General features: G+C 40.2%; 1 protein-coding gene across 1 annotated transcript in view; it reads left to right on the top strand.

The window, feature by feature from the left end:
• Window positions 1–14,673, top strand: part of LOC113021378 (immunoglobulin lambda-1 light chain-like) — a 46,714-nt gene extending 32,041 nt beyond the window's left edge. The window contains exons 4-8 of the mRNA XM_026166021.1: window positions 11,839–11,879; window positions 13,004–13,351; window positions 13,443–13,466; window positions 13,563–13,669; window positions 14,446–14,673. Of these exons, the coding sequence (XP_026021806.1) occupies window positions 11,839–11,879; window positions 13,004–13,351; window positions 13,443–13,466; window positions 13,563–13,669; window positions 14,446–14,472 (547 nt within the window). The 3' untranslated portion in view covers window positions 14,473–14,673. The remainder of the gene's footprint in view (window positions 1–11,838; window positions 11,880–13,003; window positions 13,352–13,442; window positions 13,467–13,562; window positions 13,670–14,445) is intronic.
• The last annotated feature ends 3,534 nt before the right edge of the window (window positions 14,674–18,207 follow it).

Below are 18,207 nucleotides of genomic sequence, written 5' to 3'. Positions count from 1 at the left end.
GGACACTCAAAAGCCTGCCATCCATGGATTCTGTCAGTGTTTTGATCTGTTCACCATCAACATTGCGTGCAGCAGCAACCACAGCCTCCCAGACACTGTTCAGAGAGGTGTACTGTTTTCCCTCCTTGTAAATCTCACATTTGATGATGGACCACAGGTTCTCAATGGGGTTCAGATCAGGTGAACAAGGAGGCCATGTCATTAGTTTTTCTTCTTTTATACCCTTTCTTGCCAGCCACGCTGTGGAGTACTTGGACGCGTGTGATGGAGCATTGTCCTGCATGAAAATCATGTTTTTCTTGAAGGATGCAGACTTCTTCCTGTACCACTGCTTGAAGAAGGTGTCTTCCAGAAACTGGCAGTAGGACTGGGAGTTGAGCTTGACTCCATCCTCAACCCGAAAAGGCCCCACAAGCTCATCTTTGATGATACCAGCCCAAACCAGTACTCCACCTCCACCTTGCTGGCGTCTGAGTCGGACTGGAGCTCCCTGCCCTTTGCCAATCCAGCCACGGGCCCATCCATCTGGCCCATCAAGACTCACTCTCATTTCATCAGTCCATAAAACCTTAGAAAAACCAGTCTTGAGATATTTCTTGGCCCAGTCTTGACGTTTCAGCTTGTGTGTCTTGTTCAGTGGTGGTCGTCTTTCAGCCTTTCTTACCTTGGCCATGTCTCTGAGTATTGCACACCTTGTGCTTTTGGGCACTCCAGTGATGTTGCAGCTCTGAAATATGGCCAAACTGGTGGCAAGTGGCATCTTGGCAGCTGCACGCTTGACTTTTCTCAGTTCATGGGCAGTTATTTTGCGCCTTGGTTTTTCCACACGCTTCTTGCGACCCTGTTGACTATTTTGAATGAAACGCTTGATTGTTCGATGATCACGCTTCAGAAGCTTTGCAATTTTGAGACTGCTGCATCCCTCTGCAAGATATCTCACTATTTTTGACTTTTCTGAGCCTGTCAAGTCCTTCTTTTGACCCATTTTGCCAAAGGAAAGGACGTTGCCTAATAATTATGCACACCATATATAGGGTGTTGGTGTCATTAGACCACACCCCTTCTCATTACAGAGATGCACATCACCTAATATGCTTAATTGGTAGTAGGCTTTCGAGCCTATACAGCTTGGAGTAAGACAACATGCATGAAGAGGATGATGTGGACAAAATACTCATTTGCCTAATAATTCTGCACTCCCTGTAGTGTTGCTGCGTGTTGTTCTAAACACGCATTTAAAATTTAAAACACGGGAGAGCATGGTGCTGCTGCCAGAGAGCAGCAGGTGTTAGCACGGCACCTCCCGAGAACCCTCAATGTCTACATGGATTTAAAATTGAAAGGTGGGCACCGGCGCCAGAGGTGGGGTTGAATACACAGACGTCCACTGGACGCCGTTAACGTGCCCACCCACAATATATGTATATGTTATGAGAGCGTGAGTAATGTGCATGTCTAAGTTGTGGAATAAAATTGAGGCACAGGCGGCCAGAAGGGGACAAGGGGACTGCAGTAATAATCGTATCCAAACATCCACAGCAGCATCATATTTAATCAAAGTCTTCCTCAGATTGTGAACGTGAGCTCTAAGGTCCGCATACATGCAGCCACGGTGACGGGACCCGCCTTGTGATGATCTGGTACCAGCAAAGAACAGGCAGTCAGTCTATGACCCTCATTGGGTTTGGATATGGCACACGAGACCCGACCTACGAGCGTCAATATAAAGAAGAATTTAAGCTTGAAAGAGAAGACAACGTCAAAGGAGCTCTGATTATTCCCACAGCAAACCTGTTACTCTGCCAGCACACAGGGGTGTGGTTTAATACTGCTCCCTCACAAAAAGTCCCTCAGTGTCGTCTTCTTTTCTTCAGCTCTTACGTCAGAGGAAGCATGTCTTCACAGAGCAGAGAAGATAGGCAGTCGGTCTCATACTCGAAGATGTGTTCAGCTGGAATCACACTTTTTTTTCTGCTCTTATTTCCATGTAATTTTTCTTCAACAATAACAACCTTCAGAATTTTTCTACTTGTTTTTGTCAACTAGTATTAACCACATTTTAAATCTCTTTCCTGCAGATCAAGCCAACTGTGTGACATTCCAGCAACCTCAGTCCAGGATAGTCAACGTAGGCGAAAGAGTAGAAATCCAATGCAGCCACGATGATGACAGTTTATATGTGATGCTCTGGTACCAGCAAAGGGATTATGGAGCGATGAGCTTAATTGGATATAGCTATGACACAAACAAACCCGACTATGAGCCGGCGTTTCAGAATCACACCGAGATTTTGAGAGAGACCAGAGTGAAAGGAGCTCTGAGCCTCCCCAGTGTCAAACTGTCACACTCAGCTGTGTATTTCTGCGCTGCCAGTACACAGTGATGTGGTTCAGTGACACAGACTTACTAAAACCATCTGTGCAGCCATGCTGTGCGAGACAGCATATTTCTGCAACAGTTTTGTAGAGATCGACATCTCTCATCACTCAAGTTTTTGGAGCTGCCATGTTGACCTGTCCAAAGCACATGAGGAGAGCAGGAGGTCAGACACAAACCAGCACAGAGAATGTGCTCTGGTGGTGGTACTCGCCTTCTCCACAAGGGCTGCGTCTGGATACCTGTGCCTCCCTGGATCTCCCATCCTTTATCTGCTCACCTGCTCATCCTGGCTGATTGCCTTGATCTAATTTAAGGCTTCGCTGGATCATTGTACTCTTCTCAGTTAGTGTAGCCCAGCTCTCTGTTGTATTCTTCCTTGTGCTTATGGTTCTCTGGCTAATCGTTGTTTCTCCGTCTCCCCTGTACCCTGGACCCCAGCCTGCCTTTCCTGGAACCCTTTTGGATGAGTGAGAGTGTGACTGAGGCACAGCGTGGATCTTTTGGACCGAGTGTGTTTCTTTCACGAGTGGAGTGAGTGTGAGCATGTCTGTTCTCCAGGCCTGGACCTGCCCACGGAATCTCTGGACCCCTCTTCCCCCTCTCACTGTACATATGTAAATATTCCACTTGCACTTCAGTCCTACCTAGTAATTGTGACAGAATCAGGTTAAGTTAAAGAAATAAAAGACCCCACTTTCCAATGAATTGCAATAATAGATTTGAGATAAATGCAGGTAAAGTAAAGGTAATAATTCAGTTCAATTTCATTTATACAGTTCCAAATCACAACAGTCATCTCAAGGCACTTTATATTGTAAAATAGACCCTACAATAACAGTCCCAGAAATAATAATAAAGTAAAGGCAACAAAGGAAAAGACATCTCCTACTGTTTTTGTTGGGGTTTTTTTTTCATATTTGAAGAAGAAATAAAATATCATAAATCACTTAGGGGGGAAAAGGACATTTGGACAAAAATGTAGTTGTGGCAGAGGTGTCGTCTCTGGCTCAGGGGAACAGTAGGGCAGTGAGCTCAAGGGGGGAGTGCCAAGGAGGCTGGAGGGACAGGTGTCTGGGATTCCACTAGCGAGGTTTCTCCCTCTAGAGTGAAGCCTGAGACCTGGGGAAGGAGGTGTGAGTGCTGGAGACCATCTGAAAAGCTGAAGTGGGTGCCAAACCTGTCAAGAAAGCATTTTGTGCGATTTGCAATAAACACTACTCAAAGTAATACAGTGTGTCGGGTCAAACACTACAGTATCGTAGAAGACGATCTTGAAGAATGTGATCCTATGAAGCCATCAAAAACAAACTTTTGGAACTTGGTTGAAAAGGAAAAGGACATTCTTCAGTTCACTAACTCTGTATCTAACTAGGGCTATAGGGCAGCGACTGAGGGGGCACTGAAGTGTTTGAGTACACAGAGGACCAGCCGATCACAGGTTTACCACAGAGTGCACTTATATCAGCAGCTGCAGAGGACCAGCACATCCATCTCCAAATTGTTCTTGCTGTGAGATGACAGTCATGGCACAACAACAATGTACTTTGGACAATTAACCCAAAAAGCACTTTATAATGTTTTTCTTCAGTGAAAAAAAGAAAAGCAATGGTGTTACTCTGCCTCACAAAGATTTAAGATATATATATATATATATATATATATATATATATATATATATATATATATATATATATATATATATATATATATATACATACATACACATACATACAATACTGCTCAAAAGGAATAAATGAATAAACGCGTTGTTCAAACTTCAAAAACCACCTTTTGCAGCAGTTACAGTCTGGCAGCTCCTACACATTACAGCTCATGTTTTAAGGTAATCTGATGACATTTAACCACACACTTCCTGGAACATCTCCCACAAGATTGCCTTCCTGGAGCGTCCTCCCTACCATCAGTATGTCAAACAGTTCCCACAGCAGCTCAGCAGGGTTCGTACCCAGAGACTGTTCTGGCCAATCCATTTCTGTCATTATTCTGGCTTACTGCTTATTATCTTGCAATATAAAGCACCTTGAGGTGGAATTAATTTGAACTTGAACTAAAGGGTTTCTGCTTATTAATTAGCCTTTTATAATGACTTGAATTAGCAGTCAGCAGCCTCCCCACAGAGGCCACGCCACCATGGGCAGGGCTGTAGCTGTTCTCAGTGACTGTGGGTGGAGCACTCGTGGAAAACTCAGGAAACATTCAAGCATGTGAACATTCCTTTTGATGAACCCTAATGAACATGAAGCTCTTCTCTCTAGCACTTCTCCTGTTTTCCAGTAAGAAAATTGTTTTTGTTTGTTTGTTTTACTTGACTTGATCTCTACACCAAACCCTTCAATTAACCTTTTTGTTTTCTTCGTTGTCCAGGATTCTGTTGCAGTGTGAAAATATATCAACCACCTTTTACTTTGAGCCGTGAAGGAGAGAAATCGGCGACGCTGCAATGTGAACAGGACAATGATGAATATTTATACATGTTTTGGTACAAACACACAGACTTTAGGCAAATGCAGCTGTTAACGTATTCTATTAATAAAGGTATTCAAACCACTGAAGCTCCATTTAATGAAACAAAGTACTTCATGTCACGTCCTGCGGTGCGTAATTCTAGTCTGCACATAAAGCGAGTGGAGCCTGGAGATTCAGCTGTGTATTACTGTGCCTCAAGACTGCCACAGTAGCACAGACTCACTCTGTGGCTCATCAACAACCCCAACATCACAGCAGGTCGACGGCTGACAAGCAGCTCACTCAGTCTCCCTGCAGATGTTTGTTTTTGTCAGAACTCTTTGTGTTCAATTAGTAAAGCTTTGGCCTGACTTTAAGAATTTGTCTTTAAATTATATATTAGATTTGATTATATTTGTATATTATTTGTTTGGAAGGTGCTGGGCTCGACTCAGGAAGACCTCCAAAAGTTGACCGCGGCCCTGCAGAGGGAGGCAACGAAAGTTGGATTAAGAATCAGCGCCAAAAAAACCAAGGTACTCCGAGTTGGCTATGCACGTGCCCGCATTCCTGTCATGATCAACCAACAACGTGCTGAAGAGGTGGAGAATTTTACATATCTTGGCAGCATCATCTCGAATGACGGGGTCTCTGATCGGGATGTCGACGCCAGAGTAGGGAAGGCAGTTGGTGTCCTGCGACGTCTCCAACCTATTTGGAACTCGACCTCCCTGAATGTTAGGGTCAAGATCAGACTACTAAACTCTATCGTCTTCCCTACTGCACTTTACGCTAGTGAAACCTGGCGCTCAACAAGTGCAATTATTCAACACCTGAATGTGCTTCAACAACGTGGCCTGCGGCGAATCCTGAGAATTTCCTACCGGGACCGAAGAACAAATGAGGAGGTCCTACGAAGAGCAGGCACCCGCCCAGTAGCCAAAGTTGTTGCAGAAAGGCGCTTTCGCTTTGCGGGACATATTTTACGCCTACCCCCTCATCGCCCAGCTAAGATTGCCATGACATGGCGTCCACGCACTGGCAAGCGAAAGCAAGGCCGACCAAAGACCACATGGCGTCGAACATTTATGGACGATCTGAGAACTGTCGACATTGCCTGGGACGAAGCTCGAAGCAGTCGCTGCTGACCGACATCGATGGAGATCACTAGCTGCCCGATGCGCCGCTCGGCGTTGGAGGAACTAAGTGCTAAGTTAATTATTTGTTTAAAAGTGTAATTTAGAAATGTAATGGTAGTATTTTTCTTAATTTTCTTAATTTTTTAAGAAAAGAATAGAAAATAAGGCTCTTGAATTTGTTACAATTTGAAGGTAACATGATTCAGATTTCCAGTTTATCTATAATTTTTCTGTCCTGATTAAGATACATAGATTATTTCAGCATCCTGTTTGTTATGAGACTGAAATTTTGTTTATTTATGTAATTTGTAGAAAATTGTAATCCAATTTTTTTTACTGTTGTTTTAATCATTTTACTATTTTTTCTCTAAATGTACTGTTGTGAAAAGTTTTGTTCATATATTTTGTTACACATTGAAATGAATCAAGCGTTATACATTACATAAGGCCATTTTTGTGCATATTATGTTTGCATTAAAATGCCTCAAAACCCTGCTATATTTACAGCACTAAATATAAATATGAACCTGTCACGATCCTGGGTCTTAGGAGCCAGTGTTTTGAGTTTTAGTTCATTTTGATGTTTAAAGTATGTTTAAGCTCATTAGGTCTCCTATGTTCATTTGCTTATTAGTTCCCCCTTGTGTTTCCAACCCATGTTAAGTCTCCCCTGCTCTTCATATGTTTCATGTCTGTGTCTTACGTTGTCAAGTTCTGGTTGTCATGTCTGCGTCTTATTATGTTACCTATTTTATTTTGAAGAGATCTTGTGTTTTTATATTATGGTTTATGTTTTGAGTCCTTTGTACTGTTTCTTGTTTCCCTAGGTCTCAGTTATGGTTATCATAGGTTTAGTTCTTTGGCTTTGTAATATGGCTTCCCTGTGTTCCATGTTGTGTCTACTGGGACCTTTTTGTACCATGTTTCTGGTCCCTATGTTCTGTCTCCCCAGTTGCTGTTAAGTTTGCATGTCTAGAGTTCAGTCAGTGTGTTTCCTGTTTTACTTTGAAGGTCCGTGTCTCATGTCAGTATTTCTAGTTTTGCTTCCCTTGTCTCGTCCGGCCTGATTACTCCCAGCTGTGCTCTCCTTCTGTGTCTTGTTCCCTCCTTATCCCTCTGTGTATTTGAGCCCTGTGTTTCTCTTTGTCAGTGTCGTAGTCTCCCTCATGGCTGTGTTTCCATGTGTGTTAGTCATCCATGTCCCAGTTTAGTTTTCCACGCCATTCTGCAATAAAGCAGCTTTTTGAGTTTAATTTCGTTGTCGTGAGTTTTGCGTTTGGGTCCTTCTCCTGCCTGTACACAGCCGAACCATGACAGAACCTGAAACAGTCACAGACAAAAATCCAAGGCAGACCTGCAGGTAGTCACATGACAAAACACATTCAGTGATATCAAAAGTCATAAAAGGCGCTGCACAAACACGAAACTGAAAGTAAAAATCAAGCACAAGTTTAAAAAAATAAAAAATAACAGCAGCACAAAGACAAAATAACAGGAGGGAGGCCTAACAAAGACTGGTGACCAGTGTTGGGCAAGTTACTTTAAAAAAGTAATTCGTTACTGATTACCTCTCCAAGAGAATATGTTACTTTTCTGATTACTTGTTTTCAAAAGTAATTACTTACCTTATTACTTAGTTACTTTTTAAAAACATGATACGCAACCTGAATATGTAATAAAACAACAGACCTTTCAGCCCAAATCTATTTTTTTCCTGCATAATCCATATAAAATTGAATCAAATGAAAACATCTTTTTTAAAATTGTTTTATGAGTTTTAATCTTTTAATTTTATGCACATTGCATTAAACAAAAATGTAATTATATGCAGCTGTCTTTGACTTGCAGAAATTATTTAACATTTAAACCTATTTTCTGCATATTTCAGCATATAAAATAAGATAATGTTTTTGTGTTTACACTCCCTCTTTCAAATAGATGCAAGTAAAACACAGCAGAAAATAAATAAAATCAAAGACTCAGCAGCTCTGAGTCCTGTCGCTCTTAAATCTAATTTTCACCTAGCAGGAGCGGGGCGGATGGAGGTTTGCCGGTGCAGCAGCGGTCATCACAGCGGGGGTTTCTCTGTGAATTTCACATTCCCGTGGTAGCGTGCTTGGCGGGTACTCAGATTTGAAGTTTAATTTTTCAAAAAAGAAGTTTTCTTCCCACTCAGAGTAACAGCGGACACTAATGTTTTTGCCACTTTTACAGAATCAAACTCAAAGTAATGTCAGTACTTCCAAGCTTTAAACGCTGCATGGTCGTACTCTCTCCCGCACTCCATATTGTTCATTGTTAATCTGCACACGTCTGTTGCTGCCTCATACGTCAATGTCATGAGACACTCTCAAAAACAAAATCACAGTTTAGTAACGCAGTAACACTGCGAGCTTACGGGAAAGTAACAATAATCTAATTGCTTTTTTGCAATAGTAATCCCTTGCTTTACTCGTTACTTGAAAAAAGTAATCGGATTACAGTAGCTGACCATCTCGTGACTGAAATGTTACATTTGCTCTAGTCTGCCTAAAAACAATTCCACAGTGTGGAAAAAGTCCCTGCAGCAGTGTTTGCATACCAGTTGAAGTTGAAATGAAATAGAAAATGACAGCATCCCCTCACTGCCACTCAGGAATCGCTCAGCTCCTCAGTTGAAATATCACTGAAACCCTGGTAGATGATGTCCTTGTGTATAAATTGTACCTGTTACACCTCACAGTAATTCTCCAATTTTGAAATGATCTTCCTGCTTGTGTATACTATGATAAAATAAGTACTTTATACTATACGTGCAATTGTGTACATTAAGACAATTATGGGTTAAAGTGGAAATTAGCAAGGGGGAACCCTCAGTCACAATTCATTCTTCTGTGGTAGATTTTTCTTTGCATAGAGATCAGCCGGCTTTCTCTGCTGATACCAAACTACGTCTTGGATTTAGACATCCCGAGCCATCATGCCTAACCTTTCACCTCTTGACACTATAGAACTAGTGCAAAGGTCTTATTTAGTGAATGAATCAAATCAGCATTTAAACTGATGTTAGGTGGGGCTAAGGTAGCCTTAGCCTGCTCTGCTGCAGTCCAACATAGTAATTGACTGCAAACCTCAGCACAGTACAGACAGACATTTCACAATATGAATAAACCAATACGTGATTAAAAACGCTGAAATGGGACATTAGCTAATATTTTCACTTACATTTCCAGTTTATCAAAAATTACTAAAGTGTGAAAATAATCTCTGATCCTTCTCGTCTCTCTTTGAGCATGATTGATATTCTAGTTGCCACACGCTGCCTTCCAAATCGAAGGTCACAAGCTATCTGTTTATCAGCTTTAGTTTGCTCTGCGGTTTTTAGATTTCTGACATGGTGGGGTAATCCAAAAGTACAAGCTGCTTGGACTATGTTCTCTGGTTTTACCACATAGAGCTTTTTCTAGAAAAATTTAGCTGAAGCAAAACTTGATCAGCAGCAGAGGAGCAGTCGCTGATCCATGAAGTCATAAAAACGTATCTGTTTCAGTTCGCTGACGTGTCTGCAGTACCACAAAGCTGATCAGTTAGATAAGTACACAGGTGCTATAACAGAGGGAGCAGTGTCCCGTACAGTGTAGCTTCTCAGCATCCACATATCTTGCATTTTGCTATTCTGCGTTTCTTTTTCTCTTATTCTTTAAGTGTTTGCTGTCTGAGCACACAGTTGTTTTGTTTAAGAACAAGTTGATCACAGCCTGACCTCTGCTGGCTGAAGTTGGGGTTACATATGTCTGAAAAATCATGCTGATGATGACCCTTCAATGAGCCGATCTCAGATTATATTTATGTCTAAAGTTATACCAGACTGATTTAACTTTGTGCTTAAGCATGATCTGAGGTCCAACTGCATCACTGTTAAAATTCTTTAAGAAAGAACAACAAATGTTTTATCAGTTGTCCCACAACTTTATTTCTCATGTCGCGTTTACGTTTATATTTTTTGATTACAAAATCACATAAGACCTTTTTTTCCCCCTTTTTTTCCTTTTAGGATTGTGGCACTAGTAGTAACATCAGTATTAATGTGTTTGATATGTTTTTATTTTCCATCTAAAAGTTTAGTTGTGGTTAGAAAACAGTAAAGTGAATAATTTGAGCCTCCACAGCAGTGTGTGTAATTCTGTCAGGATGAACAATCTGAAAAGAAAGCAAACAAAATGTTGTCTTGACTGCGATTGACTTTGAAAGGGTTTCCCTTCATATCTGATAAGTTTGATCATATACTTGCTTTCCTTTTTATTCATCTAAAAGCCTTGTAGGGGTGTCAAACCATAGGTTTAATCACTGTAATTTGGGAAACATTATCACAATGATGATGTGGAACTGCTGATTTCCTCCAGTTTTATACTGACTGGGCGGAAATAAAGAGGTGTGACCAGAGAAGACGTCACCGTGCAGCTACTGTATATAGAAACACGGGCTTCGTTTTCTTTGTGCGTCTTTTCTTAGCAGTCACAGAAATAGCAGCATTCATGCTCACCTCAGGCCTCCAGGCAGCCTGCACAGCTGCTCTCATCCACCAACAGAGAAAGATGGAGGCTGAGATATGGAGATGCTGGGTGGGGGGAGGAAAGACAGCAGCAAAGTGAAGTCAGGTTTTTGTCTAGTGCTTTTTCACTGTGGGGACAGGGGGGGCACGGTGATACAAACCAATAGAGCCGCCGTACAAAAACCTCCTGCATTTAAAATGCACAGCGAGGAGCTCTGCAGATTATTTTCAACACCTGACAAGCATAAAATGAGCAGTATTTTAAAAAGTGCAGGTAGCCCTGCTCTTACTGCACAGAAATATGATTAGTGAGGGAATTTGTTTAGAATTCAATAAAAATTTTAAACACAGTGCAGCTTCTGAGTTTATTTCACTCATCTTTTTTTTTAACTAAAACTCAGTTGGTGGGATTAACATGTCCTTTGCTAAAATTCCAAGTGTTTAGTGGGAATTTAGTCTCATTTCAAGTGCCTGCTCTGGACTGTTTGGTTACTTTTTCACAAAGGATGCGTTCAATGTGACACTGGAGCTGAAGCCTGCTTTGGAAGTGGAACTAGACTAACTGTTCTGGGTAAGTTGGGGCCCTCACACTTTCTGTTCATTGAGAAAAAAAACACCTTTGCAATGTTTAGACTATGGCTGAAGCAGTGACCTACAAAAATGTGGTCCTGTTTATTACTGGTCCAGCTCCGTGCTATTTGATATTAAGCTGGTCCACAGTGCTACTTACGAAGCCTATTTTGGTGCAGGCAGAAAACTGACCGTTCTCGGTGAGTAAAACGCCCGCTCGTCCCTTTGGAAGCGTTACAAATGTGTAGATGTTGGAAAGTATTTGGATATTAGCCTGTGTGTACAAAAGAAAGCAAATCCGGCATGTTTAAGGTGATTGGAGTAAAGTTCAGTTTACTGTGCTGGTGGTTTTGTTTTTGAGGCTTTTTTCGATGGAGGCACCAGGTTGACTGTTTCAGTTAAGAAATAAAGTGAAAGAACTAGAATATAAATCAGAATATCATTTAATGGTTGTTTTTCATCTGATGGCAAAATACCCAAAAGCCTGAATGACACCTTCAGGTAATGAGTGATGCAATAATAGCCATAAAACTCACTATATTTATATAGATTTATATATATCTATATAAAAATGTGTCCTGTTGCTGCCGTTTCAAGGGCGATCCTTAGCAGACTCTAGCTGTCGACTACTGTCGATCTCTATGAAACGCTCAATGTCTGAAACTATGACAAAGCTTGATAAATTGCAAAGAGGAGCCCCAAGAGACAAGGAAGAGGTTTTTGTAACAGTCTGAGAGCTCTGTGTTCATTCAGCGAGGCTTATTTCGGCGCTGGAACTAAACTGACCGTCTTAGGTAAGATAATCTGCAGCGAAGACTCAAACTGCACGTCTTAATATGATAGAAATAATGTGTGATAAGTGTGCTTCACTTTTTGGGTGGTTTTATTAATCAGCCATAAACATATTCAAGCTGTTTTTAAAAAGTGAAAGCTATTAAAGCACAAAGTTAGTCTTGTGTCAGTGCTGATTAGTCTTCAGCAAAGTGCTGCAGCTATAAAAGAATTGGCTCTATGCCCAGATTATCTGTGGCTATATGGAGTTCTGATCAGCTCTGTGAGCGACTGCGTATTCCCAGTCCGAGGCTCACTTTGGGAACTAAACTCACAGTTTCAGGTAAGGTGCAAAAATAGAACATTTTAACAGGCACAAATTTATTTTATCATGCAATAGTCCATAAATTAAAACCTAACTGTAAGTAAGTTGAGTTACTGTAGCATCATTTAAGGTTCCTGACTTTGTCTAAAATCTAAAATCTGTCTAATTAGGTTTTGTTATGAAGAGTAAATTTGGAGAAATTAGAATTTTTCATAAAGAGAAAAAAAAGATCGTTTCCAGCTGTTGATAGCACAAACAATTTTTACTACGCTGCATATCAGTGTGGCAAACTACAACCCAGCTTACTTTGGTACTGGCACCAAACTGACAGTTTTGGGTAAGAAACCTTATGCATGTTTTTTCTTCCACTGCCGAGAACCTCTGAGAAGTTCTAATGTACGTTTAGGGCTGTAAAAAGAGCAAAGTTTGAATGTCGTTTTTCATATTTGGGTGTAGACAGAATCACAAAGTTATAAACATGTTGCTGTGGATTTAAAACAATGTGCCATGAAATTTATTTCAAATGTCTTCTATATCTAAGATATATGTTGCAAAAGCAGCATTTTGGAAAAAAGAAAAAAAGAAAAAAAGAGATGTGGCGTCAGAAGCTTACATATTAACACCTTACGCCATTATTTATTTCATTTTACTTTCTTTTTACCCAGTAATCACCTGCTGTTTTTCCAAAAGATCCAAAAATCCAAAAGAAAATGATGAAGCAGGGTTTTTTTTACAAGTGTTACTTTTTTTATCTTTGGGTATTCAAAATGGGAATAATGAGACTGTTTGCATTCTAATGATTCGATTCTCTTTGTCCCACAGCACCAAATAGAACAGTTGAGCCACCAAAGGTGAAAGTGTTTAAACCTTCAACAAAGGAGTGTCAAAATGAAAAACACAAGAAAAACAAGAAGACCTTGCTGTGTGTGGCCTCTGATTTCTACCCGGACCATGTGAATGTGTCCTGGCAGATTGATGGGGTGGACGTCAAAGATGGCGTCGCCACCGATCACTCTGCCCACTGGAATGGTACCCACTACCGCATCACAAGCAGGCTGAGAGTCTTATTTTCACAGTGGTTCAAACCAGGCAAGAATTTCACCTGCACCGTCGACTTCTTTGATGGGGAACAGACGGTTTCTCGTGTAGGCTGGGTCGCAGGCATTCGAAGTACGTTCATTTACAATCTTTAAATGTGTCAAAATCATCTGAAATAGTTTGACTTGATTTCACTGAAAGAAATCGTTTTTCTTTTTCTTAGATCCAGGAGCTGCAGCAATAAGAAGTAAATATTATTAATAATATTATTAATAACAATAACCCAGTGTGTCTGCTCTATACTGAGCTGGGAAAATAATACAAATCTTACAATTTTGTGCAGACAAGTATCTGAAGACCACCCACAATGCCAAGCTGTCATATCTGGTTTTGATCATCAAGAGCAGCATCTACGGACTCTTTGTGATCATCCTGGTGTGGAAACTTCAGGTTGGTCCAAAACGATCCAGCTCCTGTTTGTGCCACGAGCAGTGGTCGTTATATGAAACATATCTCAATACAAAACAATCATTTAACAGCACCACGTGCTTCTTCCTCCAAAGGAACCTGTCTGAAACTGAATCTAAATGTAATGCAGGATCGATTTGTTAGACCGCCGTAAAAATTAGCAGCTAAGAAAAACATCAGTTAGCCTGTTTATCTTGAATATGTCTTTTTTCTCAGCAACTATCACTCAACAATTAAAACCTATTGAAAACATTTTAAAAGCTAATGAGCTAAAACTAATGAATATAAAGGTATCATTTAAAATAACAAGGAAGGGGTTTTGTTGTTGATGTTGTTTAAAGTTTATAGATTTATAGATTCTCCATGACAATATTTCAGTCACCCCAGCAGTATTTTTCATTAAATATCTCAATCAATCACTTTTAAAATTAGTGTAATAATATTTTCTCAGTAATCTCAGCACCGGTGGTAATATATATGTAAAAACTCTGACAAAGTGCTCATTATTACCACAGAAGCTCTGAAAAGGATTTCTTATAGTTATCATTTAGTGTATCCAAGAAAACTACTTTACATCCACGTCATTTCTGAATTTCTTTGTGCTTGATTGATAATTAAAAATTAGTAGGAAGGTGAAGCTTGCCTTCTTTATAGTCAGTTTGTTTAGTGAAGACTCACTGAAAACATGAGGCTTTACATTTAAACCTTTGTTTAAAGAGCGACTCTGTAAACTGAAAACGTGTTTCCTGTCTTCACAGGGGTTTTCAAGAAAACCAGAGAAATGAGAGCTGAGCTGAACGACTGAGCTGCTTTCTGTGAAAACAAAAACAGTCACAGTATCCTAAAGCTTTGCTTTCCATTTGACTTTCTTCCATTTAGTATATAAATAAGTGGACATCCTGTGCTGTTATTAGTTATTATTCTGTTAGTTTGTGTAAGTGCTTTGTGCTCAGTTTGCTTCTTAATAAAAGTACTCCTTAAACACACAACTGTTTATTTCTTTCATATATGAGTCTGAGGCAGTTCTACCTGACAGTACAACATACAGTTACTCATCAGGTGCAGTTTCAGGTATTATTCATTTATGTCTGAGCCTTCACTACACTGCATGGCTAGCAGGGAGCTATTTTTAGCAGCCTGTTATCTGTTGGGTTTCTGAGAACTCACCCTTATATTTTCCATTTTCTATGAACTCCAACTCAAAAACATTGGGCCATTTTTACTGTGACATGTTCCCCTATCTGTAAAACCTGTTCAAGATTCACTTTTTCCATTCTCAGTGAGTAAAGCTGTGTTTTTTTCACAGTAGGTGGAGGGCTATACATATTGAAGTATGTGTGTAAAATGTGAGTCAACCACAGCTGGTAGGAACAGGAAATCAATACTCTCCTCTCTCCAGAGAAGGAGGTTGAAGCTGTTGTTTTGTGAGGAACAAACCAGGTCATGACAGCTTACGGAGGCGTTGAGAGCAACAGCAGAGCACAGGATGTGGTCACAGAGTGAGACGAGCGAGCGGCAGATTGCTGAGAAGCTTCAGAGGTGCAGACTTCCGCTTCACCGCAACCTTCACAAGCATTAACACACACCTGTGCACCAGCTCCCCACTCTGCAGCGCTGCACCAAGCACACTAACTGTGTCAACTGAAGCTACGCTGGGAGACAGCAGCTGCTCTGTGTGCATACGCATTACTGCAGCCTTTTATTTAGAGTTTGAGGTCACATAAGTTCATCAGAACTATCAAACACAATAAAGTGCTCATTTCCTTTTTCCTAATCAGAGGATGTTTATATCACAACAGAGTTTTGATCTCCTAAAGCTGAGAGTTCTGCTTCAGAGTTAAGAGTACTGACCGTAATCCTTTAATGCTCACAACAGCATTACATAACAAGAAGGTAACAATAAACTACAATGATTATAATAAAACTATAATATAATAAATCGTTTTGGGGGGCTTGACTTCTTATTAGTACATAAAGCTAACATCTGTCCATCCACTTTCTTTTGTTAATCCAACTCAGCCCAGGGCTGGAAAAAAACAGCTCATTTAATTCAATAAAGAACAACCTCATATTTCCCCTTAGTCTGCATTATCAGATGAAGGAGTGTTTCATGGGGATATGTTAACTAGTCTATTTTATTCTCCCCACACGTCACATCCTTCATATAACAGCAGTCTCTATCTGAAAGTGAGATCAAATCTAACTTTGTTAAAGTATATTTACCATTAAAACTGGGATCTGCCTCTATCGCCCGATAATTGCTCTCATTTTTAGACTGCGTGAGAAAGACTGAACTCAAACACGCTGCCTATTCTTTACCAATAGCCACCTCCTGCATCTGCTGGAAGATATTAAAATAATACATTAAAATGTCCTTTAAGAATTCACACTCTGAGGTGCTTTTCCAGTTTAAATATGATTGTAGTTTAAGTATGACACTGGGATGGTATTCACTTTGTGCTATTTTTACTCTTACTGGCCACCAAAGTGCTTTGTAATAAAATAATTATTATTGTGTATGTGTTTTATCTGTCAGAAGAGTAACAGATGTGATAGTAAAATTACAAAACTTATCACAGTTCAACACTCTTTTTATGAACATGCTCAGGTTATACATTTAGAGTTTTGAGGGAGTGTTGATGGGCTTAGTGTAGGAACAACTCAGGAACAACTTCAGTGCTGTGTTCATCTATCAGCTGTGACTGATGGGAAATGAAACAAGCTGTACATTAATAAATTATAAATATGTTTACCTTAATCAGAGAGTGCTAGTGTTCCTGAGAGTAACACACCCAGGCCTGCTGGTCTTTTAATTAAAGAATAACATCGTACAGCCATGCATAGGATGCATCTGCACTATATCAGTGTCTCCATCTGCTGGGCAAACCATGCCACTACATCAAGAGCTTAAAGGCTACTATAGACGGTAAGTTTAACACATAAAACAAAAATCAGCACAAATAGTTTTCAAATGTTTTAATGATTCAAAATGAACATGATTGATTTTATTGGCACATTTGGGGATGAAGGAACAAAGTGAATCTTAAATATTAAAATGTTTCTTAAAGAAGAAAAGCTATCAAGCTCCAGAAAATTACACTAGAATAAATGCACACACGGTTGCAATTAATCCAGGAGGATCCAGCAGAGCTGCAGAGCGATGGCTAACAGAGACAGAGTGATGCTCCGGGTTGCAGAGCCGGTCAGCTTGTTGCTACCCAGAAGGGCACGAGCTATACTTCACTCCTATCATGGACACACCCTCACTTGCCAGCAGCATGCCAGAGAAGACAATTGATTTTGGGTTTGTGTCTGTACCTAGGTCTCCTACACTGACATTGAGCCACTTGTCACTTTCTTTAATACATATTAGTCTGTTATCCTCAACAACATACTGTACATGTGCTTCTAGGAGGGTGGAGCACAGCTGGAAATGACTAAGCTTCATATATCATATGAACTGTTAAACACACTGCACCCTAGGAAAACACCAGCAAATAGAAAAATGCTGGAAGAGCACAAAGTGTATTCATTGTGTTTCCATAAAAAATACAATGGAAGCAGAAATTTAACAAAATCACACCAAACACAACATTTTAGGGACCTGGAAACAGCTATCATGCCTTTGCTCGACTGCTGCAACTCTATGTGTACAGCAATGCCTATTCCACTCCCTCCCACAGAGAGTTCCAAACTGATCAACTCTTAACAAAGAACGATCTCATAACCATCTCTAAGTATTGATTTTGTTTCATTCAGTCCAATAATGTAGGCAGACCCTACAATATTCTATGTATTATTGTCGGGTCTGCCTTACAATATAAAGCACCTTGAGACACTTGTCTTGTGATTTTTGTGCTGTATAAATAAAATTGAATTGAAGTGAACATTAGGAACATCCTGTTCACCTAGAATGTCATTTTAAATGCAGCTGTCATCCAGCAGATAAAACATCATCATTAGCTCCCAAAATTCACTCTGCCACGTCCTTTCTGTCAGTCAGATGTGGAGTGAATCTCACTCTAATCCCTATTGTTCCAGCTTTAAAACCTGTTACCTAAAAGTCAAAGAGAGGTTGACTGTATGACGTCGGTTCATCAGTTCATTGCTCTAGATTTTACAGGTGTTAGAGGAAAAATGATTCTATGCTTCTTTACCTTCTTTAAATGTACAAAGATGCCCTTTGTCTGTGTTTAGATTAGTTTAGAAGTGCCTTTTAGACTTTCCCAGCAAGGACATATTGTTTCAGATTGTTTTATCTTTCCTAGCTCTCTGCTGACTAGACTAGCACCATATATGGAGTTGTTTTATTTTATCTGTTTATTATTTTCTTATCCTGTTCTCACTGTCTCTGTGATCTGTGCCTATAAAAAATGCCAAGCCTCTGTTCATGGTGTGAGTTGTTCTCAGCGGCTCACCCGTGTACACGTTTAGCACAGAAAGTAATTTTGTCTCATTGTGTCTTTATTCCTCCTGGGTTTTTTTGCAGGGTTTTCTACCAACAACAGGTCTACAGCAAA

Source organism: Astatotilapia calliptera, chromosome 4 (assembly GCF_900246225.1).
Source record: "Astatotilapia calliptera chromosome 4, fAstCal1.2, whole genome shotgun sequence".
Classification (NCBI taxonomy): Eukaryota; Metazoa; Chordata; class Actinopteri; order Cichliformes; family Cichlidae; genus Astatotilapia; species Astatotilapia calliptera.
This window is presented reverse-complemented; position numbering and strand designations above follow the sequence as displayed.